The following is a 27,759-nucleotide window of genomic DNA, read 5'->3' on the forward strand; positions in this document are numbered from 1 at the left end:
ATTTTGAAAGTGCCTTGACTTTAAAATTTGGATCTAAAGACATGATGCTTTGGAAAGGAGGTTCTTATTTTGTTTTCACAGAGGGTGAGAGTCTGTGGACTGCCGCTATCCCAATATGGTATTACGGATCACGACTTTCCTCATATGACCTCCGTCCACAGAGATGTCAGAAAAATCCTTCCCTAAGAGGGCAAATTCTTTACAAATGAAAGATTATACAACAGAAGAGACATGGAAGATTTATTTGGGCAAGCTGTTGAAAGGATAAAGTGATGGAAGAAGGTCATTGCTTAATTAAATAAAGAATCTGCTTCCCTTGATAGGTTAGAACATAGGTGGGAGGAGCAAAGAGAACAGAATGCTGCTAGAAAGAGGAAGTGAGCTCAGAGATGCCATGCACCCCTCTCCCGGGCAGACACGGGAGCTCTGCTCCCTGAGGCAGATGGCAATGCAACCAGCCACCAGGTCAGACATGCTGAATCTTTCCTGGTAAGCGCACCTCATGCTGCAACATACATTATTAGAAATGGGTTAAGAGGCTGAAAATACTGGGCCAGGAAGTGTTTAAAAGAATACAGTTTTTGTGTTCTTATTTAGGGGCATAAGCTAGGTAGGCGGCCATGGTGCTGGGGACGCAGCCCCGCTGCTCAAATTACTACTATAAACGGGGAAATTGAAGAAGGGAAGGAAGAAGAGAGAGAGAGAGAGAGAGAGAGAGAGAGAGAGATGGAAGAATGGATGAATTCAATCATTCATTGGAAAAATGAGTGAACCAAAGAATGAGGAGACCTAGAAGGATAAAATGTGCTGCATTCCCTGTGAGAGTCAGGTCATATGAAAAATGGACATTGTTTTGCACTGAGGAGGAGGATTTTTCCATTTTGCCTTCTTTGTGCTCCAAGCCCAGCCACAAGAGTGATGATGAGGACTGGGAGAAGAAGAGGTGAGGGTGTACCAGAATTCCCTGGTATAAGTTATCACTCAAATTGTAGCCAAATCACCTGACCTGAGACAGCTGATCTACATGCTGGACCCTAACTGGCAGTTTGACAACTCTAACATTTTAACCAAGTTTGTGAAGATCAAGGAAGCAAAAATCGCCCCGTTACAGGATGGCAGGATCCTTACATGATGGGAGTCAGACATCAATACCATACTGGTATTTGGGGGTCTGATGGGTTTGTGGGGTCTTTGCCACACTCCACCTAGCATCAGGGATTCCCTCGTTTACTGATTTAATGGAGATCTGTGCGTTCATCATATGTGTGCATGTCACACATTAGTGGGCATCAATGTGTACATGTTTATCCTGTGTGTGGATGCGTCTGTCGATGAGATTTATAGCCCAAGTCCTACAGACCATGATCAATGAAAGGGAACACTGTTTTCCAGATATGACAGGGCAATTATTTAAATGAACTCACAAGGGTTGGATGGCATGCAAAGGACCAATGAGAGTTCAAGGAATACCGAATCCAGGCATGACAAAGTAGGTGGCAGACAGAATTCTGACAAAAGGAAGTAGACAGCGTGACGTCCATCCCACTGCAGAAGAGCAAGTGGGCGGAGACACTTTTCTCTAAGCAGGAGGCTCCTGGTCACTCAACATGCTCCAGTGGAGTTCAAACATCCAGTGACTTACAGCCAGTACGAATTAAACTATTATTCAAATGAAACCTAATTTCCTCTGATTTTGAGTATACATTTGTGTCCCTTCCTGATTAATCTACTCTTTATCCTCTTAAGTCCCAATACCTCACTCTGATATCTGTCACATCTTTCCAGTTGACATGTTTTTCCCTCAAGCTTTATCCCGCCCCGAGATCCTACAACTTTTGTCCCCTCTCCACTACTCCATAGACAGCCATCTTGTCCTTTACCACACCAAGCATTCCCAGTCCATCCTCTCCAAGGGGAAAGACCATAAATCCTGCTTTGTTTTGAGGCATGTATTTCTGTGATGTCCCATCCACCAAACATAATCCATCATTCACCAAAGAACAAAACATGTTCACAAATTTTTAGTTTTCGGGCAAGAATATTCCATTGGAAAAAAATACCAGGATTAATAGAAGACCTGCGGTATCTCTGAAAAATACACATTCCCCAAACACAGTTTGAAGTGTGCCCCTCAAATTTTGAGAATTTCACTTTAACAGATCTTCACCAAATCGTAGACATAGATATGGAAGTCATTATTAAACTTGATGAAATACACAGAAGGTTTGGTGGGAACTTGGCAAATAATTTTACCTATCTCTTGGGTTCCATCTTTTCTGTTGTACTGCACACCTTTGCCTGCCAAGGAATCCCTGCCTAATTCCAAAGTCACCTCTACTGGAGGACATTCAGGCATGATGTGGATGTTGCCTTCAATGGAATCATCAAGATGGTGGTAAAGGTACAGGACTGGATCATTCTCCTTGACAATGTAGAAACAGGTCATCCTGGTCTGCACCTCATCTGGGACCATGACACTGCACTCCTCCTTAGAGCCTGGCATGATGTGGAGGTTGCCTTCAAGGTAGTCATCCAGGAGGTGGTAAATACACAAGACCGGATCTTTCTTATAGGTAATATAGAACCAGGTCTTCAAGATTGGCACCTCCTCTAGGACCATCCCATTCCAGTCTTCCTTAGAGCCATTTGTGCCCGTGAATGTATGTTTCACTGCTCTGCCAACTATGGTGTTTGACAGATGAGTGTCTGTCACCTGAGGAAATGGCACATGATTAGGCAGGATCTTAAGGTTTAAAATCCTTTCATCGCTGTGAAGCTCCAAGCCATAGACACAATCAATCCCATCATATTTCAACAAATAGAGAGAGGGATATGTTGGCAGTTGATCTAGAATGATGGCTTTCCACTGGGTGACTGGTTCATTGGCTTCCTTCCAGCCATGAGAAATTCGGCGGCCAACAATATTCTCCAGGGCCTCAAAAGGCTTACTCAGTTTTTGCTTCTGGAGAGTTGGCCCATTCTTTTTCTGGAGAGGTGGCATGCATCTCATACAAAGAGGCATCTTTATCATGGTGGTGGATTTACTGAGATAGGCCACAACACTCCTGTTCCACTGTCTCTTGGCTCTCTTTCTGTGCTTGGGCTTCATAGCTGCCAATCTCTGCATTGGAAGAATTCTTCAGTTTCAATCAGACACAAAGTGGTTTCCTCCACCATAAGTGCCTGCAAGGTTAAGAAGGGGAGGATGCGATGTCAAGATTCTTTTCTGGAAGATCTTTGGGGAAGGTGATAAAGGCAGTGCTGAATAGATTTGGGCTGCCTAAATGTAATTTGGTCTTAAGAAATTCATAGGAAATTTTCAAACTATTGTCTACAGCTCAGTATATGTGTATCAGAGACATATTCCTGCTGCCCAAAGGCAATGGACCTCTACTGAGAAACCTAATTCTGGACTGACTGTGTCAATGAGAGGAGACTGGATGCCTATGCCCAAAGTGAGAAAGAAAAATCTGAACAGATGGCAAAGAATTCAAAGGACAGCCACTTCTCTCCTTCCCACACAAGCTGTTGGTTAGGTGGTTGATCCAAAACCACCTGCCCAAGGTCATGGCACTCCAGTCCACTGGTTCTATGTATTGTGTCTCCTGATCCAGACGCAGGTTTACTACATAAAGCCATTCCATGTCTTCACTAGAGAAGTGAGTTTTGTGAGACAAACTGCAAAAATAAAGACTCATTAATCTGGGCAACAGCACCATTTAGAAATAATTAATATCTTTTAAAACACACATGGACAAAGAGGATCTTCGCCCCTTTCGTGAACTGCTGAATTGGACATTGATAGCAAAGATAAAGTGGGAAGAATACCTGGCATTCACTGTCCCCACAGCTATCAAATATAGAAGCTGTTAACAACATAAATTTTAGACTCACAGGAGATTTGAAGGAAACCTCTCTGGGACTACAGAGGTCCCTGTTTCTTCCTAAACATATTTACAAAAAGAAAATGTCTTGGCTCTCCAGATTCCATCTTCTGGAAATGTTCAGCTGCCTAATCCTGTTGAACAGTTGTGGAGCCCAAGAGCTGAACTCACCTCCTCAGCCACCGTGAAGATAGTCAGCCCAACTTCACAGAAGACTAGTGCTTCATGTGGAACAGTGTTGCCACCCCCAACCAAAGCTTTGTGACATCATCAAGACTCTAATTAGATCATTAAACCCCTCATAGGCAGTTTTCTTCCCTACTAACCCACAGAAATATCCAGCATACATGTCCTATAATGCTGCTCACACAGCCCCCTGGAGACCCAAAATAAAACCTCACTCATCTTCCCAAATACATGAGCCATATTTTGCCAGGTAACCCAATCTCTTTTTGTGCCTTTTCTGTAAAAAAGTCTTTGGTGTCTGAGTCAACAACTCACATGAATGTTTTTTTTCTAGCTCCAATCTCTTTATTGGTTATCTACTATTGATTTTTATATTACTTCATAATAATGAATATCAAAATTTTCCCTTCGTTTCCTCCTCCCACTTTCTTCTCGCTCCCCCACAAAACCTCTCTAATCCTACTCCAATTTAAATTGAGGGTGGTGTTCCTTGACCTGTTTGAAGTACAAGCCTACCCTTCATCCATTGAGATTTAGGAAGATAGCATCCACATTGAATATGATCACAAAAAACCCTGTATATGAAGTACAGACAAATGTCAGTGCCATTATCATTGGCTTCTCAGTCTGGTCCAATTGTCAGCCACATTCAGAGCTTCCACTTTGATTCCATGTTCTTTCATTCCCAGGCCATTGGTTTAGTTGAAACCCCCTTTGTTCGGGCACAGTCTCAGTGCCCGAGGGTCATTTTTATTACTGACATCCTTGCTCTTATTCTCCATCATTCGGCTATTCAACTGGAGCTTGGAAGCTCCATCTAGTTTTCTGATTTTTACCCTGACTTGATCTCCATCTTGGCCATACAAAAGTTCTATGGTGATATTCAAGATAGTCATCAGTCTGACTATAGGATAAGGCACCCATTGTGACTATAGACATGGCACAGTGCAGTCAACCTCTCCTCACCTACCCAAGTTCCTCTGGGGGTCACCCCATGCCTCTAAGAACCCCTCGAGAGATAATGATCTTGACAACCCCAGAATGGCCGACTCAATTAATATCATCAGTGTATGTGCATTAACTTGTGTGTGTGTGTGTGTGTTTAAATCACAATAAAAACAAATGGATTGTAATATTGAAATTTCTTCTCATCTTGAGAAGAATGTTTGCTACAGAAATACTGTCATAGTAGTACTGAGTGTGTAAGCTGTCTCAGTAAGGAGAAGTAACTAGAGGAATCCACCAGGAGTTAGGCTCAGTGTCCCAGGAATTACGCCCAAGGAAAGTCAATGAACTCATAGATGGAAGATAAAACTCAGCCTAAATAACACTGCAAATCATTTAGGTGGAACATGAGATACTCTTGCAACAGTTTCAAGATGTCAAAAATGCCTGGACTAGAACATAAGGGGAACACAATGATGTGGAGCTGAGAGTGCATGGCAAAACTGATTGGATCTGGCAAAAATTATGGAAGCATACCAAGGAAACCACCAGGGGGAAAAACCCTAAGAAATCTGTATGACAACATATCATGTTTACAACTCTGTGATTTTTAGACAAAGGAAAGATCCTAAATATGTCACTGCCACACTGGTGATGATTAACCCATTCCATCGTAGTGTGACTCCCTGTTGTGTTTAAGATAACCTGTCAATTCTGTCTATTTAGGTACAGGGAAATTTGCATAGTTTGCAGAGATTAACTAACAACATCATTTACTGAGAAGCAAAGGCAAGGCAAAGCAATCATAGACATGTTGTTGAATGCTGATGATGTTATTGGGAGTTTTGTGGGTATTTTCTTAAAGGGAAATCATCAGTGACTCTCATGCATGAAGAGATCCTATCTCTGTGATGTGTCTGGAAGAACTGAAATAAATAAACTAAAATAGTTTTTTTTTCTCACCTTCTAGGAACATTTTTTTTTGCTATATCCAAATAAGTGTGTTGCTTGAGTTTCTTCCTCTCCTTCAGCCAACAGCCACTGAGATACCAGCCCATTGAGGTGTGGTCTCTCTCTGTTTCAAAAACCAACATTTACCTTCAGCTTGATCTCTTGCTTCCAGTTTCCCTTCCGGCCTCTATGCTTCTTTCCTGATCCCGCTGAGGGCTTTTGTCAGGGATGGTCATCTGTAAGTTTTTGCCCTTTAAAGATATAATCATTCTTTTAATCACAATTCTAAACTGGTGTGGGGGATTATTTGACTAAGGAAAGGAGAAAGCATACATAGAGGCAGGAAACCTTACCTTTGCAAATGACCCATTTGGAGGCCCTACTTCAGGCTCCTCTCTTCTCCTATTCTTGTTTTTTTTTATTAGTTTAGGACAAGACTAAAACTCAATATAAATGTCTGTGAACACTGAACGAGTTACGTATGTGTGACAACCTTGATGTCTGCGTGTCTGACAACAGGGGCAGAGTTCATGGGCATCTGACGCATAGAACAGGATTGTCAGCAATCAATCTCTGGTCCACCTAACTCTACAGCATAGGAGTTGTCATGGTTGCTCATCTGATCCTCTTCATATGATCTCCATCCACAGAGATGTCAAAAAAATCCTCCCCTGAAAAGGCAAGTTCATTTCAAATGAAAGATTATACAGCAGAAGAGACATGGAAGATTTATTATGGCAAGCTCTTGAAAGGATAAAATGATGGTAGTAATTCATTGCTTAATTAAATAAAGAAACTGCTTCCCCTGTTAATTTAGAACATAGGTGGGAGGAGAAAGAGAAAAGAATGCTGGGAGCAAGAAGCAGTGTGCTCAGAGACACCATGATCCACTCTCGTGGGAAGATGTGATAGCTCTCCTCTCTGAGGCAGAGGGCAATGCAGCCAGCAACCAGGTTAGACCTGTTGAATCTTTCCTGGTGAGCACACTCGTGATGCTACATAGATTATTAGAAATGGGTTATTAGGCTTAACTAATGGGCCAGGCAGTGTTTAAAAGAATCGTTTGTGTGTAATTATTTCTGGACATTAGCTAGTCAGGCTGCCCTGGTGCTGGTTACACAGCTCCACTGCTCAAATTACTACAGGATGGCACTCAGACATGTGGAAAACTGAATCCACTGAAAGCCTGAGAAAGCTCGGGAACAAGTAAAGCATGTTTTCTTTTTAGGAGCTATATCTCGGGTCTGCACTACTTGCTAGTAGCATGCAAGCACACTCATTTAAGAGAAGATTCCTGACTCACCTTCAGCTGCAAAACCCTGCTGCTGTTAAGTGGTCCTGCCACGAAACATTTAAATGGTGTTGGTAAAAGCCAGCTGAATGCTTGTTTGTTTTCAGCAGTAGCAGGAAAAAAAAAACTGTGATGTTTTAAAATGCCGGAATTCTGGGATATCCTGCTTGAACAAACTCTGAATGTTTGAGTCAGGAGGGCCAGCTACAAAGAGAGGGCTTGGGTGTTGTCTTTTGCAGCTTGTTTGATGGCAAGGACCTTGAAACACTGTAGACTTGTGGCACTGAATGCGGCTCTGGCCGGTACCTCAGCCATAAGGTTGGAATGACAGAAAGCTAAGGAATAGGCTACATCTAGCTGGCAAAGCCACCTTTTCGTCATATTGAGATTGCTGTGTAAATTAAGGATTAATGTGGTCAAAAAAAACAAAGAGATATATTGAGTAAAGAGAGATTCAAAGACAAAGAAAATTTTTAAATGATTTACAGTGTGTTAAAAATATGTGCAGGCTAAAAGTTGAAGTTCTTAAAGTTAAAATAAAATGAAGAGAGTTGTTGGTTGTAGTAGTACACACCTTTACTCCCAACACTTGGGAGGCAGAGAGAGATTGACCTCTGTAACTTCATGGTGTGGTAGCACATACCTTTAATCCCAGTGCAGAGAAGGCAGAGACAAACAGGTCTCTCTGAATTCAGGTGTAGTACCATACACCTTTGATCCCAATGCTGGGAGGCAGAGACATGTGGATCTCTGAAACTTCAAGGACAGCCTGTTCTACAGAGTTATTCCAGGTCAAAGATACAGAGAACATGTCTCAAAAGGCAAAAAATAAAAAGGAAAAATAAATTAGAGCTTAAATTGAAGCTAACAAAGATGGAAAATACACAGAGAATTTTGATACTGTATGCTATTGTGCTCTGTTTGAATCATTTGAATGCTGAGGAAGGAGCAATAGCTGCTAAAAGATATTTGTTTATAAATGCTGCTGAACTAATCCCACATAGATATTTTGAAAGTGCCTTGACTTTAAAATTTGGATCTAAGGACATGATGCTTTGGAAAGGAGGTTCTTATTTTGTTTTCACAGAGGGTGAGAGTCTGTGGACTGCCGCTATCCCAATATGGTATTACGGATCACGACTTTCCTCATATGACCTCCGTCCACAGAGATGTCAGAAAAATCCTTCCCTAAGAGGGCAAATTCTTTACAAATGAAAGATTATACAACAGAAGAGACATGGAAGATTTATTTGGGCAAGCTGTTGAAAGGATAAAGTGATGGAAGAAGGTCATTGCTTAATTAAATAAAGAATCTGCTTCCCTTGATAGGTTAGAACATAGGTGGGAGGAGCAAAGAGAACAGAATGCTGCTAGAAAGAGGAAGTGAGCTCAGAGATGCCATGCACCCCTCTCCCGGGCAGACACGGGAGCTCTGCTCCCTGAGGCAGATGGCAATGCAACCAGCCACCAGGTCAGACATGCTGAGTCTTTCCTGGTAAGCGCACCTCATGCTGCAACATACATTATTAGAAATGGATTAAGAGGCTGAAAATACTGGGCCAGGAAGTGTTTAAAAGAATACAGTTTTTGTGTTCTTATTTAGGGGCATAAGCTAGGTAGGCGGCCATGGTGCTGGGGACGCAGCCCCGCTGCTTAAATTACTACTATAAACGGGGAAATTGAAGAAGGGAAGGAAGAAGAGAGAGAGAGAGAGAGAGAGAGAGAGAGAGAGAGAGAGAGATGGAAGAATGGATGAATTCAATCATTCATTGGAAAAATGAGTGAACCAAAGAATGAGGAGACCTAGAAGGATAAAATGTGCTGCATTCCCTGTGAGAGTCAGGTCATATGAAAAATGGACATTGTTTTGCACTGAGGAGGAGGATTTTTCCATTTTGCCTTCTTTGTGCTCCAAGCCCAGCCACAAGAGTGATGATGAGGACTGGGAGAAGAAGAGGTGAGGGTGTACCAGAATTCCCTGGTATAAGTTATCACTCAAATTGTAGCCAAATCACCTGACCTGAGACAGCTGATCTACATGCTGGACCCTAACTGGCAGTTTGACAACTCTAACATTTTAACCAAGTTTGTGAAGATCAAGGAAGCAAAAATCGCCCCGTTACAGGATGGCAGGATCCTTACATGATGGGAGTCAGACATCAATACCATACTGGTATTTGGGGGTCTGATGGGTTTGTGGGGTCTTTGCCACACTCCACCTAGCATCAGGGATTCCCTCGTTTACTGATTTGATGGAGATCTGTGCGTTCATCATATGTGTGCATGTCACACATTAGTGGGCATCAATGTGTACATGTTTATCCTGTGTGTGGATGCGTCTGTCGATGAGATTTATAGCCCAAGTCCTACAGAACATGATCAATGAAAGGGAACACTGTTTTCCAGATATGACAGGGCAATTATTTAAATGAACTCACAAGGGTTGGATGGCATGCAAAGGACCAATGAGAGTTCAAGGAATACCGAATCCAGGCATGACAAAGTAGGTGGCAGACAGAATTCTGACAAAAGGAAGTAGACAGCGTGATGTCCATCCCACTGCAGAAGAGCAAGTGGGCGGAGACACTTTTCTCTAAGCAGGAGGCTCCTGGTCACTCAACATGCTCCAGTGGAGTTCAAACATCCAGTGACTTACAGCCAGTACGAATTAAACTATTATTCAAATGAAACCTAATTTCCTCTGATTTTGAGTATACATTTGTGTCCCTTCCTGATTAATCTACTCTTTATCCTCTTAAGTCCCAATACCTCACTCTGATATCTGTCACATCTTTCCAGTTGACATGTTTTTCCCTCAAGCTTTATCCCGCCCCGAGATCCTACAACTTTTGTCCCCTCTCCACTACTCCATAGACAGCCATCTTGTCCTTTACCACACCAAGCATTCCCAGTCCATCCTCTCCAAGGGGAAAGACCATAAATCCTGCTTTGTTTTGAGGCATGTATTTCTGTGATGTCCCATCCACCAAACATAATCCATCATTCACCAAAGAACAAAACATGTTCACAAATTTTTAGTTTTCGGGCAAGAATATTCCATTGGAAAAAAATACCAGGATTAATAGAAGACCTGCGGTATCTCTGAAAAAAACACATTCCCCAAACACAGTTTGAAGTGTGCCCCTCAAATTTTGAGAATTTCACTTTAACAGATCTTCACCAAATCGTAGACATAGATATGGAAGTCATTATTAAACTTGATGAAATACACAGAAGGTTTGGTGGGAACTTGGCAAATAATTTTACCTATCTCTTGGGTTCCATCTTTTCTGTTGTACTGCACACCTTTGCCTGCCAAGGAATCCCTGCCTAATTCCAAAGTCACCTCTACTGGAGGACATTCAGGCATGATGTGGATGTTGCCTTCAATGGAATCATCAAGATGGTGGTAAAGGTACAGGACTGGATCATTCTCCTTGACAATGTAGAAACAGGTCATCCTGGTCTGCACCTCATCTGGGACCATGACACTGCACTCCTCCTTAGAGCCTGGCATGATGTGGAGGTTGCCTTCAAGGTAGTCATCCAGGAGGTGGTAAATACACAAGACCGGATCTTTCTTATAGGTAATATAGAACCAGGTCTTCAAGATTGGCACCTCCTCTAGGACCATCCCATTCCAGTCTTCCTTAGAGCCATTTGTGCCCGTGAATGTATGTTTCACTGCTCTGCCAACTATGGTGTTTGACAGATGAGTGTCTGTCACCTGAGGAAATGGCACATTATTAGGCAGGATCTTAAGGTTTAAAATCCTTTCATCGCTGTGAAGCTCCAAGCCATAGACACAATCAATCCCATCATATTTCAACAAATAGAGAGAGGGATATGTTGGCAGTTGATCTAGAATGATGGCTTTCCACTGGGTGACTGGTTCATTGGCTTCCTTCCAGCCATGAGAAATTCGGCGGCCAACAATATTCTCCAGGGCCTCAAAAGGCTTACTCAGTTTTTGCTTCTGGAGAGTTGGCCCATTCTTTTTCTGGAGAGGTGGCATGCATCTCATACAAAGAGGCATCTTTATCATGGTGGTGGATTTACTGAGATAGGCCACAACACTCCTGTTCCACTGTCTCTTGGCTCTCTTTCTGTGCTTGGGCTTCATAGCTGCCAATCTCTGCATTGGAAGAATTCTTCAGTTTCAATCAGACACAAAGTGGTTTCCTCCACCATAAGTGCCTGCAAGGTTAAGAAGGGGAGGATGCGATGTCAAGATTCTTTTCTGGAAGATCTTTGGGGAAGGTGATAAAGGCAGTGCTGAATAGATTTGGGCTGCCTAAATGTAATTTGGTCTTAAGAAATTCATAGGAAATTTTCAAACTATTGTCTACAGCTCAGTATATGTGTATCAGAGACATATTCCTGCTGCCCAAAGGCAATGGACCTCTACTGAGAAACCTAATTCTGGACTGACTGTGTCAATGAGAGGAGACTGGATGCCTATGCCCAAAGTGAGAAAGAAAAATCTGAACAGATGGCAAAGAATTCAAAGGACAGCCACTTCTCTCCTTCCCACTCAAGCTGTTGGTTAGGTGGTTGATCCAAAACCACCTGCCCAAGGTCATGGCACTCCAGTCCACTGGTTCTATGTATTGTGTCTCCTGATCCAGACGCAGGTTTACTACATAAAGCCATTCCATGTCTTCACTAGAGAAGTGAGTTTTGTGAGACAAACTGCAAAAATAAAGACTCATTAATCTGGGCAACAGCACCATTTAGAAATAATTAATATCTTTTAAAACACACATGGACAAAGAGGATCTTCGCCCCTTTCGTGAACTGCTGAATTGGACATTGATAGCAAAGATAAAGTGGGAAGAATACCTGGCATTCACTGTCCCCACAGCTATCAAATATAGAAGCTGTTAACAACATAAATTTTAGACTCACAGGAGATTTGAAGGAAACCTCTCTGGGACTACAGAGGTCCCTGTTTCTTCCTAAACATATTTACAAAAAGAAAATGTCTTGGCTCTCCAGATTCCATCTTCTGGAAATGTTCAGCTGCCTAATCCTGTTGAACAGTTGTGGAGCCCAAGAGCTGAACTCACCTCCTCAGCCACCGTGAAGATAGTCAGCCCAACTTCACAGAAGACTAGTGCTTCATGTGGAACAGTGTTGCCACCCCCAACCAAAGCTTTGTGACATCATCAAGACTCTAATTAGATCATTAAACCCCTCATAGGCAGTTTTCTTCCCTACTAACCCACAGAAATATCCAGCATACATGTCCTATAATGCTGCTCACACAGCCCCCTGGAGACCCAAAATAAAACCTCACTCATCTTCCCAAATACATGAGCCATATTTTGCCAGGTAACCCAATCTCTTTTTGTGCCTTTTCTGTAAAAAAGTCTTTGGTGTCTGAGTCAACAACTCACATGAATGTTTTTTTTCTAGCTCCAATCTCTTTATTGGTTATCTACTATTGATTTTTATATTACTTCATAATAATGAATATCAAAATTTTCCCTTCGTTTCCTCCTCCCACTTTCTTCTCGCTCCCCCACCAAACCTCTCTAATCCTACTCCAATTTAAATTGAGGGTGGTGTTCCTTGACCTGTTTGAAGTACAAGCCTACCCTTCATCCATTGAGATTTAGGAAGATAGCATCCACATAGAATATGATCACAAAAAACCCTGTATATGAAGTACAGACAAATGTCAGTGCCATTATCATTGGCTTCTCAGTCTGGTCCAATTGTCAGCCACATTCAGAGCTTCCACTTTGATTCCATGTTCTTTCATTCCCAGGCCATTGGTTTAGTTGAAACCCCCTTTGTTCGGGCACAGTCTCAGTGCCCGAGGGTCATTTTTATTACTGACATCCTTGCTCTTATTCTCCATCATTCGGCTATTCAACTGGAGCTTGGAAGCTCCATCTAGTATTCTGATTTTTACCCTGACTTGATCTCCATCTTGGCCATACAAAAGTTCTATGGTGATATTCAAGATAGTCATCAGTCTGACTATAGGATAAGGCACCCATTGTGACTATAGACATGGCACAGTGCAGTCAACCTCTCCTCACCTGCCCAAGTTCCTCTGGGGGTCACCCCATGCCTCTAAGAACCCCTCGAGAGATAATGATCTTGACAACCCCAGAATGGCCGACTCAATTAATATCATCAGTGTATGTGCATTAACTTGTGTGTGTGTGTGTGTGTGTGTTTAAATCACAATAAAAACAAATGGATTGTAATATTGAAATTTCTTCTCATCTTGAGAAGAATGTTTGCTACAGAAATACTGTCATAGTAGTACTGAGTGTGTAAGCTGTCTCAGTAAGGAGAAGTAACTAGAGGAATCCCCCAGGAGTTAGGCTCAGTGTCCCAGGAATTACGCCCAAGGAAAGTCAATGAACTCATGGATGGAAGATAAAACTCAGCCTAAATAACACTGCAAATCATTTAGGTGGAACATGAGATACTCTTGCAACAGTTTCAAGATGTCAAAAATGCCTGGACTAGAACATAAGGGGAACACAATGATGTGGAGCTGAGAGTGCATGGCAAAACTGATTGGATCTGGCAAAAATTATGGAAGCATACCAAGGAAACCACCAGGGGGAAAAACCCTAAGAAATCTGTATGACAACATATCATGTTTACAACTCTGTGATTTTTAGACAAAGGAAAGATCCTAAATATGTCACTGCCACACTGGTGATGATTAACCCATTCCATCGTAGTGTGACTCCCTGTTGTGTTTAAGATAACCTGTCAATTCTGTCTATTTAGGTACAGGGAAATTTGCATAGATTGCAGAGATTAACTAACAACATCATTTACTGAGAAGCAAAGGCAAGGCAAAGCAATCATAGACATGTTGTTGAATGCTGATGATGTTATTGGGAGTTTTGTGGGTATTTTCTTAAAGGGAAATCATCAGTGACTCTCATGCATGAAGAGATCCTATCTCTGTGATGTGTCTGGAAGGACTGAAATAAATAAACTAAAATAGTTTTTTTTTCTCACCTTCTAGTAACATTTTTTTTTTGCTATATCCAAATAAGTGTGTTGCTTGAGTTTCTTCCTCTCCTTCAGCCAATAGCCACTGAGATACCAGCCCATTGAGGTGTGGTCTCTCTCTGTTTCAAAAACCAACATTTACCTTCAGCTTGATCTCTTGCTTCCAGTTTCCCTTCCGGCCTCTATGCTTCTTTCCTGATCCCGCTGAGGGCTTTTGTCAGGGATGGTCATCTGTAAGTTTTTGCCCTTTAAAGATATAATCATTCTTTTAATCACAATTCTAAACTGGTGTGGGGGATTATTTGACTAAGGAAAGGAGAAAGCATACATAGAGGCAGGAAACCTTACCTTTGCAAATGACCCATTTGGAGGCCCTACTTCAGGCTCCTCTCTTCTCCTATTCTTGTTTTTTTTTTATTAGTTTAGGACAAGACTAAAACTCAATATAAATGTCTGTGAACACTGAACGAGTTACGTATGTGTGACAACCTTGATGTCTGCGTGTCTGACAACAGGGGCAGAGTTCATGGGCATCTGACGCATAGAACTGGATTGTCAGCAATCAATCTCTGGTCCACCTAACTCTACAGCATAAGAGTTGTCATGGTTGCTCATCTGATCCTCTTCATATGATCTCCATCCACAGAGATGTCAAAAAAATCCTCCCCTGAAAAGGCAAGTTCTTTTCAAATGAAAGATTATACAGCAGAAGAGACATGGAAGATTTATTATGGCAAGCTCTTGAAAGTTTAAAATGATGGTAGTAATTCATTGCTTAATTAAATAAAGAAACTGCTTCCCCTGTTAATTTAGAACATAGGTGGGAGGAGAAAGAGAAAAGAATGCTGGGAGCAAGAAGCAGTGTGCTCAGAGACACCATGATCCACTCTCGTGGGAAGATGTGATAGCTCTCCTCTCTGAGGCAGAGGGCAATGCAGCCAGCAACCAGGTTAGACCTGTTGAATCTTTCCTGGTGAGCACACTCGTGATGCTACATAGATTATTAGAAATGGGTTATTAGGCTTAACTAATGGGCCAGGCAGTGTTTAAAAGAATCGTTTGTGTGTAATTATTTCTGGACATTAGCTAGTGAGGCTGCCCTGGTGCTGGTTACACAGCTCCACTGCTCAAATTACTACAGGATGGCACTCAGACATGTGGAAAACTGAATCCACTGAAAGCCTGAGAAAGCCCGGGAACAAGTAAAGCATGTTTTCTTTTTAGCAGCTATATCTCGGGTCTGCACTACTTGCTAGTAGCAAGCAAGCACACTCATTTAAGAGAAGATTCCTGACTCACCTTCAGCTGCAAAACCCTGCTGCTGTTAAGTGGTCCTGCCACGAAACATTTAAATGGTGTTGGTAAAAGCCAGCTGAATGCTTGTTTGTTTTCAGCAGTAGCAGGAAAAAAAAAAACTGTGATGTTTTAAAATGCCGGAATTCTGGGATATCCTGCTTGAACAAACTCTGAATGTTTGAGTCAGGAGGGCCAGCTACAAAGAGAGGGCTTGGGTGTTGTCTTTTGCAGCTTGTTTGATGGCAAGGACCTTTAAACACTGTAGACTTGTGGCACTGAATGCGGCTCTGGCCGGTACCTCAGCCATAAGGTTGGAATGACAGAAAGCTAAGGAATAGGCTACATCTAGCTGGCAAAGCCACCTTTTCGTCATATTGAGATTGCTGTGTAAATTAAGGATTAATGTGGTCAAAAAAACAAAGAGATATATTGAGTAAAGAGAGATTCAAAGACAAAGAAAATTTTTAAATGATTTACAGTGTGTTAAAAATATGTGCAGACTAAAAGTTGAAGTTCTTAAAGTTAAAATAAAATGAAGAGAGTTGTTGGTTGTAGTAGTACACACCTTTACTCCCAACACTTGGGAGGCAGAGAGAGATTGACCTCTGTAACTTCATGGTGTGGTAGCACATACCTTTAATCCCAGTGCAGAGAAGGCAGAGACAAACAGGTCTCTCTGAATTCAGGTGTAGTACCATACACCTTTGATCCCAATGCTGGGAGGCAGAGACATGTGGATCTCTGAAACTTCAAGGACAGCCTGTTCTACAGAGTTATTCCAGGTCAAAGATACAGAGAACATGTCTCAAAAGGCAAAAAATAAAAAGGAAAAATAAATTAGAGCTTAAATTGAAGCTAACAAAGATGGAAAATACACAGAGAATTTTGATACTGTATGCTATTGTGCTCTGTTTGAATCATTTGAATGCTGAGGAAGGAGCAATAGCTGCTAAAAGATATTTGTTTATAAATGCTGCTGAACTAATCCCACATAGATATTTTGAAAGTGCCTTGACTTTAAAATTTGGATCTAAGGACATGATGCTTTGGAAAGGAGGTTCTTATTTTGTTTTCACAGAGGGTGAGAGTCTGTGGACTGCCGCTATCCCAATATGGTATTACGGATCACGACTTTCCTCATATGACCTCCGTCCACAGAGATGTCAGAAAAATCCTTCCCTAAGAGGGCAAATTCTTTACAAATGAAAGATTATACAACAGAAGAGACATGGAAGATTTATTTGGGCAAGCTGTTGAAAGGATAAAGTGATGGAAGAAGGTCATTGCTTAATTAAATAAAGAATCTGCTTCCCTTGATAGGTTAGAACATAGGTGGGAGGAGCAAAGAGAACAGAATGCTGCTAGAAAGAGGAAGTGAGCTCAGAGATGCCATGCACCCCTCTCCCGGGCAGACACGGGAGCTCTGCTCCCTGAGGCAGATGGCAATGCAACCAGCCACCAGGTCAGACATGCTGAATCTTTCCTGGTAAGCGCACCTCATGCTGCAACATACATTATTAGAAATGGGTTAAGAGGCTGAAAATACTGGGCCAGGAAGTGTTTAAAAGAATACAGTTTTTGTGTTCTTATTTAGGGGCATAAGCTAGGTAGGCGGCCATGGTGCTGGGGACGCAGCCCCGCTGCTCAAATTACTACTATAAACGGGGAAATTGAAGAAGGGAAGGAAGAAGAGAGAGAGAGAGAGAGAGAGAGAGAGAGAGAGAGAGATGGAAGAATGGATGAATTCAATCATTCATTGGAAAAATGAGTGAACCAAAGAATGAGGAGACCTAGAAGGATAAAATGTGCTGCATTCCCTGTGAGAGTCAGGTCATATGAAAAATGGACATTGTTTTGCACTGAGGAGGAGGATTTTTCCATTTTGCCTTCTTTGTGCTCCAAGCCCAGCCACAAGAGTGATGATGAGGACTGGGAGAAGAAGAGGTGAGGGTGTACCAGAATTCCCTGGTATAAGTTATCACTCAAATTGTAGCCAAATCACCTGACCTGAGACAGCTGATCTACATGCTGGACCCTAACTGGCAGTTTGACAACTCTAACATTTTAACCAAGTTTGTGAAGATCAAGGAAGCAAAAATCGCCCCGTTACAGGATGGCAGGATCCTTACATGATGGGAGTCAGACATCAATACCATACTGGTATTTGGGGGTCTGATGGGTTTGTGGGGTCTTTGCCACACTCCACCTAGCATCAGGGATTCCCTCGTTTACTGATTTGATGGAGATCTGTGCGTTCATCATATGTGTGCATGTCACACATTAGTGGGCATCAATGTGTACATGTTTATCCTGTGTGTGGATGCGTCTGTCGATGAGATTTATAGCTCAAGTCCTACAGAACATGATCAATGAAAGGGAACACTGTTTTCCAGATATGACAGGGCAATTATTTAAATGAACTCACAAGGGTTGGATGGCATGCAAAGGACCAATGAGAGTTCAAGGAATAACGAATCCAGGCATGACAAAGTAGTTGGCAGACAGAATTCTGACAAAAGGAAGTAGACAGCGTGACGTCCATCCCACTGCAGAAGAGCAAGTGGGCGGAGACACTTTTCTCTAAGCAGGAGGCTCCTGGTCACTCAACATGCTCCAGTGGAGTTCAAACATCCAGTGACTTACAGCCAGTACGAATTAAACTATTATTCAAATGAAACCTAATTTCCTCTGATTTTGAGTATACATTTGTGTCCCTTCCTGATTAATCTACTCTTTATCCTCTTAAGTCCCAATACCTCACTCTGATATCTGTCACATCTTTCCAGTTGACATGTTTTTCCCTCAAGCTTTATCCCGCCCCGAGATCCTACAACTTTTGTCCCCTCTCCACTACTCCATAGACAGCCATCTTGTCCTTTACCACACCAAGCATTCCTAGTCCATCCTCTCCAAGGGGAAAGACCATAAATCCTGCTTTGTTTTGAGGCATGTATTTCTGTGATGTCCCATCCACCAAACATAATCCATCATTCACCAAAGAACAAAACATGTTCACAAATTTTTAGTTTTCGGGCAAGAATATTCCATTGGAAAAAAATACCAGGATTAATAGAAGACCTGCGGTATCTCTGAAAAAAACACATTCCCCAAACACAGTTTGAAGTGTGCCCCTCAAATTTTGAGAATTTCACTTTAACAGATCTTCACCAAATCGTAGACATAGATATGGAAGTCATTATTAAACTTGATGAAATACACAGAAGGTTTGGTGGGAACTTGGCAAATACTTTTACCTATCTCTTGAGTTCCATCTTTTCTCTTGTACTGCACACCTTTGCCTGCCAAGGAATCCCTGCCTAATTCCAAAGTCACCTCTACTGGAGGACATTCAGGCATGATGTGGATGTTGCCTTCAATGGAATCATCAAGATGGTGGTAAAGGTACAGGACTGGATCATTCTCCTTGACAATGTAGAAACAGGTCATCCTGGTCTGCACCTCATCTGGGACCATGACACTGCACTCCTCCTTAGAGCCTGGCATGATGTGGAGGTTGCCTTCAAGGTAGTCATCCAGGAGGTGGTAAATACACAAGACCGGATCTTTCTTATAGGTAATATAGAACCAGGTCTTCAAGATTGGCACCTCCTCTAGGACCATCCCATTCCAGTCTTCCTTAGAGCCATTTGTGCCCGTGAATGTATGTTTCACTGCTCTGCCAACTATGGTGTTTGACAGATGAGTGTCTGTCACCTGAGGAAATGGCACATTATTAGGCAGGATCTTAAGGTTTAAAATCCTTTCATCGCTGTGAAGCTCCAAGCCATAGACACAATCAATCCCATCATATTTCAACAAATAGAGAGAGGGATATGTTGGCAGTTGATCTAGAATGATGGCTTTCCACTGGGTGACTGGTTCATTGGCTTCCTTCCAGCCATGAGAAATTCGGCGGCCAACAATATTCTCCAGGGCCTCAAAAGGCTTACTCAGTTTTTGCTTCTGGAGAGTTGGCCCATTCTTCTTCTGGAGAGGTGGCATGCATCTCATACAAAGAGGCATCTTTATCATGGTGGTGGATTTACTGAGATAGGCCACAACACTCCTGTTCCACTGTCTCTTGGCTCTCTTTCTGTGCTTGGGCTTCATAGCTGCCAATCTCTGCATTGGAAGAATTCTTCAGTTTCAATCAGACACAAAGTGGTTTCCTCCACCATAAGTGCCTGCAAGGTTAAGAAGGGGAGGATGCGATGTCAAGATTCTTTTCTGGAAGATCTTTGGGGAAGGTGATAAAGGCAGTGCTGAATAGATTTGGGCTGCCTAAATGTAATTTGGTCTTAAGAAATTCATAGGAAATTTTCAAACTATTGTCTACAGCTCAGTATATGTGTATCAGAGACATATTCCTGCTGCCCAAAGGCAATGGACCTCTACTGAGAAACCTAATTCTGGACTGACTGTGTCAATGAGAGGAGACTGGATGCCTATGCCCAAAGTGAGAAAGAAAAATCTGAACAGATGGCAAAGAATTCAAAGGACAGCCACTTCTCTCCTTCCCACTCAAGCTGTTGGTTAGGTGGTTGATCCAAAACCACCTGCCCAAGGTCATGGCACTCCAGTCCACTGGTTCTATGTATTGTGTCTCCTGATCCAGACGCAGGTTTACTACATAAAGCCATTCCATGTCTTCACTAGAGAAGTGAGTTTTGTGAGACAAACTGCAAAAATAAAGACTCATTAATCTGGGCAACAGCACCATTTAGAAATAATTAATATCTTTTAAAACACACATGGACAAAGAGGATCTTCGCCCCTTTCGTGAACTGATGAATTGGACATTGATAGCAAAGATAAAGTGGGAAGAATACCTGGCATTCACTGTCCCCACAGCTATCAAATATAGAAGCTGTTAACAACATAAATTTTAGACTCACAGGAGATTTGAAGGAAACCTCTCTGGGACTACAGAGGTCCCTGTTTCTTCCTAAACATATTTACAAAAAGAAAATGTCTTGGCTCTCCAGATTCCATCTTCTGGAAATGTTCAGCTGCCTAATCCTGTTGAACAGTTGTGGAGCCCAAGAGCTGAACTCACCTCCTCAGCCACCGTGAAGATAGTCAGCCCAACTTCACAGAAGACTAGTGCTTCATGTGGAACAGTGTTGCCACCCCCAACCAAAGCTTTGTGACATCATCAAGACTCTAATTAGATCATTAAACCCCTCATAGGCAGTTTTCTTCCCTACTAACCCACAGAAATATCCAGCATACATGTCCTATAATGCTGCTCACACAGCCCCCTGGAGACCCAAAATAAAACCTCACTCATCTTCCCAAATACATGAGTCATATTTTGCCAGGTAACCCAATCTCTTTTTGTGCCTTTTCTGTAAAAAAGTCTTTGGTGTCTGAGTCAACAACTCACATGAATGTTTTTTTTTCTAGCTCCAATCTCTTTATTGGTTATCTACTATTGATTTTTATATTACATCATAATAATGAATATCAAAATTTTCCCTTTGTTTCCTCCTCCCACTTTCTTCTCGCTCCCCCACCAAACCTCTCTAATCCTACTCCAATTTAAATTGAGGGTGGTGTTCCTTGAACTGTTTGAAGTACAAGCCTACCCTTCATCCATTGAGATTTAGGAAGATAGCATCCACATAGAAAGGATCACAAAAAACCCTGTATATGAAGTACAGACAAATGTCAGTGCCATTATCATTGGCTTCTCAGTCTGGTCCAATTGTCAGCCACATTCAGAGCTTCCACTTTGATTCCATGTTCTTTCATTCCCAGGCCATTGGTTTAGTTGAAACCCCCTTTGTTCGGGCACAGTGTCTCAGTGCCCGAGGGTCATTTTTATTACTGACATCCTTGCTCTTATTCTCCATCATTCGGCTATTCAACTGGAGCTTGGAAGCTCCATCTAGTTTTCTGATTTTTACCCTGACTTGATCTCCATCTTGGCCATACAAAAGTTCTATGGTGATATTCAAGATAGTCATCAGTCTGACTATAGGATAAGGCACCCATTGTGACTATAGACATGGCACAGTGCAGTCAACCTCTCCTCACCTACCCAAGTTCCTCTGGGGGTCACCCCATGCCTCTAAGAACCCCTCGAGAGATAATGATCTTGACAACCACAGAATGGCCGACTCAATTAATATCATCAGTGTATGTGCATTAACTTGTGTGTGTGTGCGTGTGTGTGTTTAAATCACAATAAAAACAAATGGATTGTAATATTGAAATTTCTTCTCATCTTGAGAAGAATGTTTGCTACAGAAATACTGTCATAGTAGTACTGAGTGTGTAAGCTGTCTCAGCAAGGAGAAGTAACTAGAGGAATCCCCCAGGAGTTAGGCTCAGTGTCCCAGGAATTACGCCCAAGGAAAGTCAATGAACTCATGGATGGAAGATAAACTCAGCCTAAATAACACTGCAAATCATTTAGGTGGAACATGAGATACTCTTGCAACAGTTTCAAGATGTCAAAAATGCCTGGACTAGAACATAAGGGGAACACAATGATGTGGAGCTGAGAGTGCATGGCAAAACTGATTGGATCTGGCAAAAATTATGGAAGCATACCAAGGAAACCACCAGGGGGAAAAACCCTAAGAAATCTGTATGACAACATATCATGTTTACAACTCTGTGATTTTTAGACAAAGGAAAGATCCTAAATATGTCACTGCCACACTGGTGATGATTAACCCATTCCATCGTAGTGTGACTCCCTGTTGTGTTTAAGATAACCTGTCAATTCTGTCTATTTAGGTACAGGGAAATTTGCATAGTTTGCAGAGATTAACTAACAACATCATTTACTGAGAAGCAAAGGCAAGGCAAAGCAATCATAGACATGTTGTTGAATGCTGATGATGTTATTGGGAGTTTTGTGGGAATTTTCTTAAAGGGAAATCATCGGAGACTCTCATGCATGAAGAGATCCTATCTCTGTGATGTGTCTGGAAGGACTGAAATAAATAAAGTAAAATAGTTTTTTTTTCTCACCTTCTAGTAACATTTTTTTTGCTATATCCAAATAAGTGTGTTGCATGAGTTTCTTCCTCTCCTTCAGCCAATAGCCACTGATATACCAGCCCATTGAGGTGTGGTCTCTCTCTCTTTCAAAAACCAACATTTACCTTCAGCTTGATCTCTTGCTTCCAGTTTCCCTTCCGGCCTCTATGCTTCTGTCCTGATCCCGCTGAGGGCATTTGTCAGGGATGGTCATCTGTAAGTTTTTGCCCTTTAAAGATATAATCATTCTTTTAATCACAATTCTAAACTGGTGTGGGGGATTATTTGACTAAGGAAAGGAGAAAGCATACATAGAGGCAGGAAACCTTACCTTTGCAAATGACCCATTTGGAGGCCCTACTTCAGGCTCCTCTCTTCTCCTATTCTTGTTTTTTTTTATTAGTTTAGGACAAGACTCAATATAAATGACTCAATATAAATATTAATATATCTATTAAAACTCAATATAAATGTCTGTGAACACTGAATGAGTTACGTATGTGTGACCACCTTGATATCTGCGTGTCTGACAACAGGGGCAGAGTTCATGGGCATCTGACACATAGAACAGGATTGTCAGCAATCAATCTCTGGTCCACCTAACTCTACAGCATAAGAGTTGTCATGGTTGCTCATCTGATCCTCTTCATATGATCTCCATCCACAGAGATGTCAAAAAAATCCTCCCCTGAAAAGGCAAGTTCTTTTCAAATGAAAGATTATACAGCAGAAGAGACTTGGAAGATTTATTAGGGCAAGCTCTTGAAAGGATAAAGTGATGGTAGTAATTCATTGCTTAATTAAATAAAGAAACTGCTTCCCCTGTTAATTTAGAACATAGGTGGGAGGAGAAAGAGAACAGAATGCTGGGAGCAAGAAGCAGTGTGCTCAGAGACACCATGATCCACTCTCGTGGGAAGACATGATAGCTCTCCTCTCTGAGGCAGAGGGCAATGCAGCCAGCAACCAGGTTAGACCTGTTGAATCTTTCCTGGTGAGCACATTCGTGATGCTACATAGATTATTAGAAATGGGTTATTAGGCTTAACTAATGGGCCAGGCAGTGTTTAAAAGAATCGTTTGTGTGTAATTATTTCTGGACATTAGCTAGTGAGGCTGCCCTGGTGCTGGTTACACAGCTCCGCTGCTCAAATTACTACAGGATGGCACTCAGACATGTGGAAAACTGAATCCACTGAAAGCCTGAGAAAGCCCGGGAACAAGTAAAGCATGTTTTCTTTTTAGCAGCTATATCTCGGGTCTGCACTTCTTGCTAGTAGCAAGCAAGCACACTCATTTAAGAGAAGATTCCTGACTCACCTTCAGCTGCAAAACCCTGCTGCTGTTAAGTGGTCCTGCCACGAAACATTTAAATGGTGTTGGTAAAAGCCAGCTGAATGCTTGTTTGTTTTCAGCAGTAGCAGGAAAAAAAAAACTGTGATGTTTTAAAATGCCGGAATTCTGGGATATCCTGCCAGAACAAACTCTGAATGTTTGAGTCAGGAGGGCCAGCTACAAAGAGAGGGCTTGAGTGTTGTCTTTTGCAGCTTGTTTGATGGCAAGGACCTTGAAACACTGTAGACTTGTGGCACTGAATGCGGCTCTGGCCGGTACCTCAGCCATAAGGTTGGAATGACAGAAAGCTAAGGAATAGGCTACATCTAGCAGGCAAAGCCACCTTTTCGTCATATTGAGATTGCTGTGTAAATTAAGGATTAATGTGGTCAAAAAAACAAAGAGATATATTGAGTAAAGAGAGATTCAAAGACAAAGAAAATTTTTAAATGATTTACAGTGTGTTAAAAATATGTGCAGGCTAAAAGTTGAAGTTCTTAAAGTTAAAATAAAATGAAGAGAGTTGTTGGTTGTAGTAGTACACACCTTTAATCCCAACACTTGGGAGGCAGAGAGAGATTGACCTCTGTAACTTCATGGTGTGGTAGCACATACCTTTAATCCCAGTGCAGATAAGGCAGAGACAAACAGGTCTCTCTTGAATTCAGGTGTAGTACCATACACCTTTGATCCCAATGCTGGGAGGCAGAGACATGTGGATCTCTGAAACTTCAAGGACAGCCTATTCTACAGAGTTATTCCAGGTCAAAGATACAGAGAACATGTCTCAAAAGGCAAAAAATAAAAAGGAAAAATAAATTAGAGCTTAAATTGAAGCTAACAAAGATGGAAAATACACAGAGAATTTTGATACTGTATGCTATTGTGCTCTGTTTGAATCATTTGAATGCTGAGGAAGGAGCAATAGCTGCTAAAAGATATTTGTTTATAAATGCTGCTGAACTAATCCCACATAGATATTTTGAAAGTGCCTTGACTTTAAAATTTGGATCTAAGGACATGATGCTTTGGAAAGGAGGTTCTTATTTTGTTTTCAGAGAGGGTGAGAGTCTGTGGACTGCCGCTATCCCAATATGGTATTACGGATCACGACTTTCCTCATATGACCTCCGTCCACAGAGATGTCAGAAAAATCCTTCCCTAAGAGGGCAAATTCTTTACAAATGAAAGATTATACAACAGAAGAGACATGGAAGATTTATTTGGGCAAGCTGTTGAAAGGATAAAGTGATGGAAGAAGGTCATTGCTTAATTAAATAAAGAATCTGCTTCCCTTGATAGGTTAGAACATAGGTGGGAGGAGCAAAGAGAACAGAATGCTGCTAGAAAGAGGAAGTGAGCTCAGAGATGCCATGCACCCCTCTCCCGGGCAGACACGGGAGCTCTGCTCCCTGAGGCAGATGGCAATGCAAACAGCCACCAGGTCAGACATGCTGAATCTTTCCTGGTAAGCGCACCTCATGCTGCAACATACATTATTAGAAATGGGTTAAGAGGCTGAAAATACTGGGCCAGGAAGTGTTTAAAAGAATACAGTTTTTGTGTTCTTATTTAGGGGCATAAGCTAGGTAGGCGGCCATGGTGCTGGGGACGCAGCCCCGCTGCTCAAATTACTACTATAAACGGGGAAATTGAAGAAGGGAAGGAAGAAGAGAGAGAGAGATATGGAAGAATGGATGAATTCAATCATTCATTGGAAAAATGAGTGAACCAAAGAATGAGGAGACCTAGAAGGATAAAATGTGCTGCATTCCCTGTGAGAGTCAGGTCATATGAAAGATGGACATTGTTTTGCACTGAGGAGGAGGATTTTTCCATTTTGCCTTCTTTGTGCTCCAAGCCCAGCCACAAGAGTGATGATGAGGACTGGGAGAAGAAGAGGTGAGGGTGTACCAGAATTCCCTGGTATAAATTATCACCCAAACTGTAGCCAAATCACCTGACCTGAGACAGCTGATCTACATGCTGGACCCTAACTGGCAGTTTGACAACTCTAACATTTTAACCAAGTTTGTGAAGATCAAGGAAGCAAAAATCGCCCCGTTACAGGATGGCAGGATCCTTACATGATGGGAGTCAGACATCAATACCATACTGGTATTTGGGGGTCTGATGGGTTTGTGGGGTCTTTGCCACACTCCACCTAGCATCAGGGATTCCCTCGTTTACTGATTTGATGGAGATCTGTGCGTTCATCATATGTGTGCATGTCACACATTAGTGGGCATCAATGTGTACATGTTTATCCTGTGTGTGGATGCGTCTGTCGATGAGATTTATAGCCCAAGTCCTACAGAACATGATCAATGAAAGGGAACACTGTTTTCCAGATATGACAGGGCAATTATTTAAATGAACTCACAAGGGTTGGATGGCATGCAAAGGACCAATGAGAGTTCAAGGAATACCGAATCCAGGCATGACAAAGTAGGTGGCAGACAGAATTCTGACAAAAGGAAGTAGACAGCGTGACGTCCATCCCACTGCAGAAGAGCAAGTGGGCGGAGACACTTTTCTCTAAGCAGGAGGCTCCTGGTCACTCAACATGCTCCAATGGAGTTCAAACATCCAGTGACATACAGCCAGTACGAATCAAACTATTCATCAAATGAAACCTAATTTCCTCTGATTTTGAGTATACATTTGTGTCCCTTCCTGATTAATCTACTCTTTATCCTGTTAAGTCCCAATACCTCACTCTGATATCTGTCACATCTTTCCAGTTGACATGTTTTTCCCTCAAGCTTTATCCCGCCCCGAGATCCTACAACTTTTGTCCCCTCTCCACTACTCCATAGACAGCCATCTTGTCCTTTACCACACCAAGCATTCCCAGTCCATCCTCTCCAAGGGGAAAGACCATAAATCCTGCTTTGTTTTGAGGCATGTATTTCTGTGATGTCCCATCCACCAAACATAATCCATCATTCACCAAAGAACAAAACATGTTCACAAATTTTTAGTTTTCGGGCAAGAATATTCCATTGGAAAAAAATACCAGGATTAATAGAAGACCTGCGGTATCTCTGAAAAAAACACATTCCCCAAACACAGTTTGAAGTGTGCCCCTCAAATTTTGAGAATTTCACTTTAACAGATCTTCACCAAATCGTAGACATAGATATGGAAGTCATTATTAAACTTGATGAAATACACAGAAGGTTTGGTGGGAACTTGGCAAATACTTTTACCTATCTCTTGAGTTCCATCTTTTCTCTTGTACTGCACACCTTTGCCTGCCAAGGAATCCCTGCCTAATTCCAAAGTCACCTCTACTGGAGGACATTCAGGCATGATGTGGATGTTGCCTTCAATGGAATCATCAAGATGGTGGTAAAGGTACAGGACTGGATCATTCTCCTTGACAATGTAGAAACAGGTCATCCTGGTCTGCACCTCATCTGGGACCATGACACTGCACTCCTCCTTAGAGCCTGGCATGATGTGGAGGTTGCCTTCAAGGTAGTCATCCAGGAGGTGGTAAATACACAAGACCGGATCTTTCTTATAGGTAATATAGAACCAGGTCTTCAAGATTGGCACCTCCTCTAGGACCATCCCATTCCAGTCTTCCTTAGAGCCATTTGTGCCCGTGAATGTATGTTTCACTGCTCTGCCAACTATGGTGTTTGACAGATGAGTGTCTGTCACCTGAGGAAATGGCACATTATTAGGCAGGATCTTAAGGTTTAAAATCCTTTCATCGCTGTGAAGCTCCAAGCCATAGACACAATCAATCCCATCATATTTCAACAAATAGAGAGAGGGATATGTTGGCAGTTGATCTAGAATGATGGCTTTCCACTGGGTGACTGGTTCATTGGCTTCCTTCCAGCCATGAGAAATTCGGCGGCCAACAATATTCTC

General features: G+C 42.1%; 4 protein-coding genes across 4 annotated transcripts; all 4 read right to left on the bottom strand.

Annotated features, from left to right (window-relative positions):
* Positions 1–2,170: 2,170 nt before the first annotated feature.
* Positions 2,171–2,965, bottom strand: LOC121443822 (spindlin-2-like; the record flags this gene model as incomplete). The annotated part of the gene is made up of 2 exons (XM_041645597.1): positions 2,171–2,370; positions 2,518–2,965. Coding segments are annotated over 2 exons (648 nt in total), but the record flags the coding sequence as incomplete, so codon positions are not given.
* Positions 2,966–10,441: 7,476 nt separating this feature from the next.
* Positions 10,442–11,236, bottom strand: LOC121443801 (spindlin-2-like; the record flags this gene model as incomplete). Its single annotated transcript, XM_041645578.1, has 2 exons — positions 10,442–10,641; positions 10,789–11,236. Coding segments are annotated over 2 exons (648 nt in total), but the record flags the coding sequence as incomplete, so codon positions are not given.
* Positions 11,237–18,714: 7,478 nt separating this feature from the next.
* On the bottom strand, positions 18,715–19,509 carry LOC121443802 (spindlin-2-like; the record flags this gene model as incomplete). Its single annotated transcript, XM_041645579.1, has 2 exons — positions 18,715–18,914; positions 19,062–19,509. Coding segments are annotated over 2 exons (648 nt in total), but the record flags the coding sequence as incomplete, so codon positions are not given.
* A 7,491-nt stretch (positions 19,510–27,000) lies between these two features.
* Positions 27,001–27,759, bottom strand: LOC121443810 (spindlin-2-like; the record flags this gene model as incomplete). The annotated part of the gene is made up of 2 exons (XM_041645589.1): positions 27,001–27,200; positions 27,348–27,759. Coding segments are annotated over 2 exons (612 nt in total), but the record flags the coding sequence as incomplete, so codon positions are not given.

This window comes from Microtus oregoni, unplaced genomic scaffold (assembly GCF_018167655.1).
Source record: "Microtus oregoni isolate MIOR12 unplaced genomic scaffold, Mior012 000113F_000, whole genome shotgun sequence".
Classification (NCBI taxonomy): Eukaryota; Metazoa; Chordata; class Mammalia; order Rodentia; family Cricetidae; genus Microtus; species Microtus oregoni.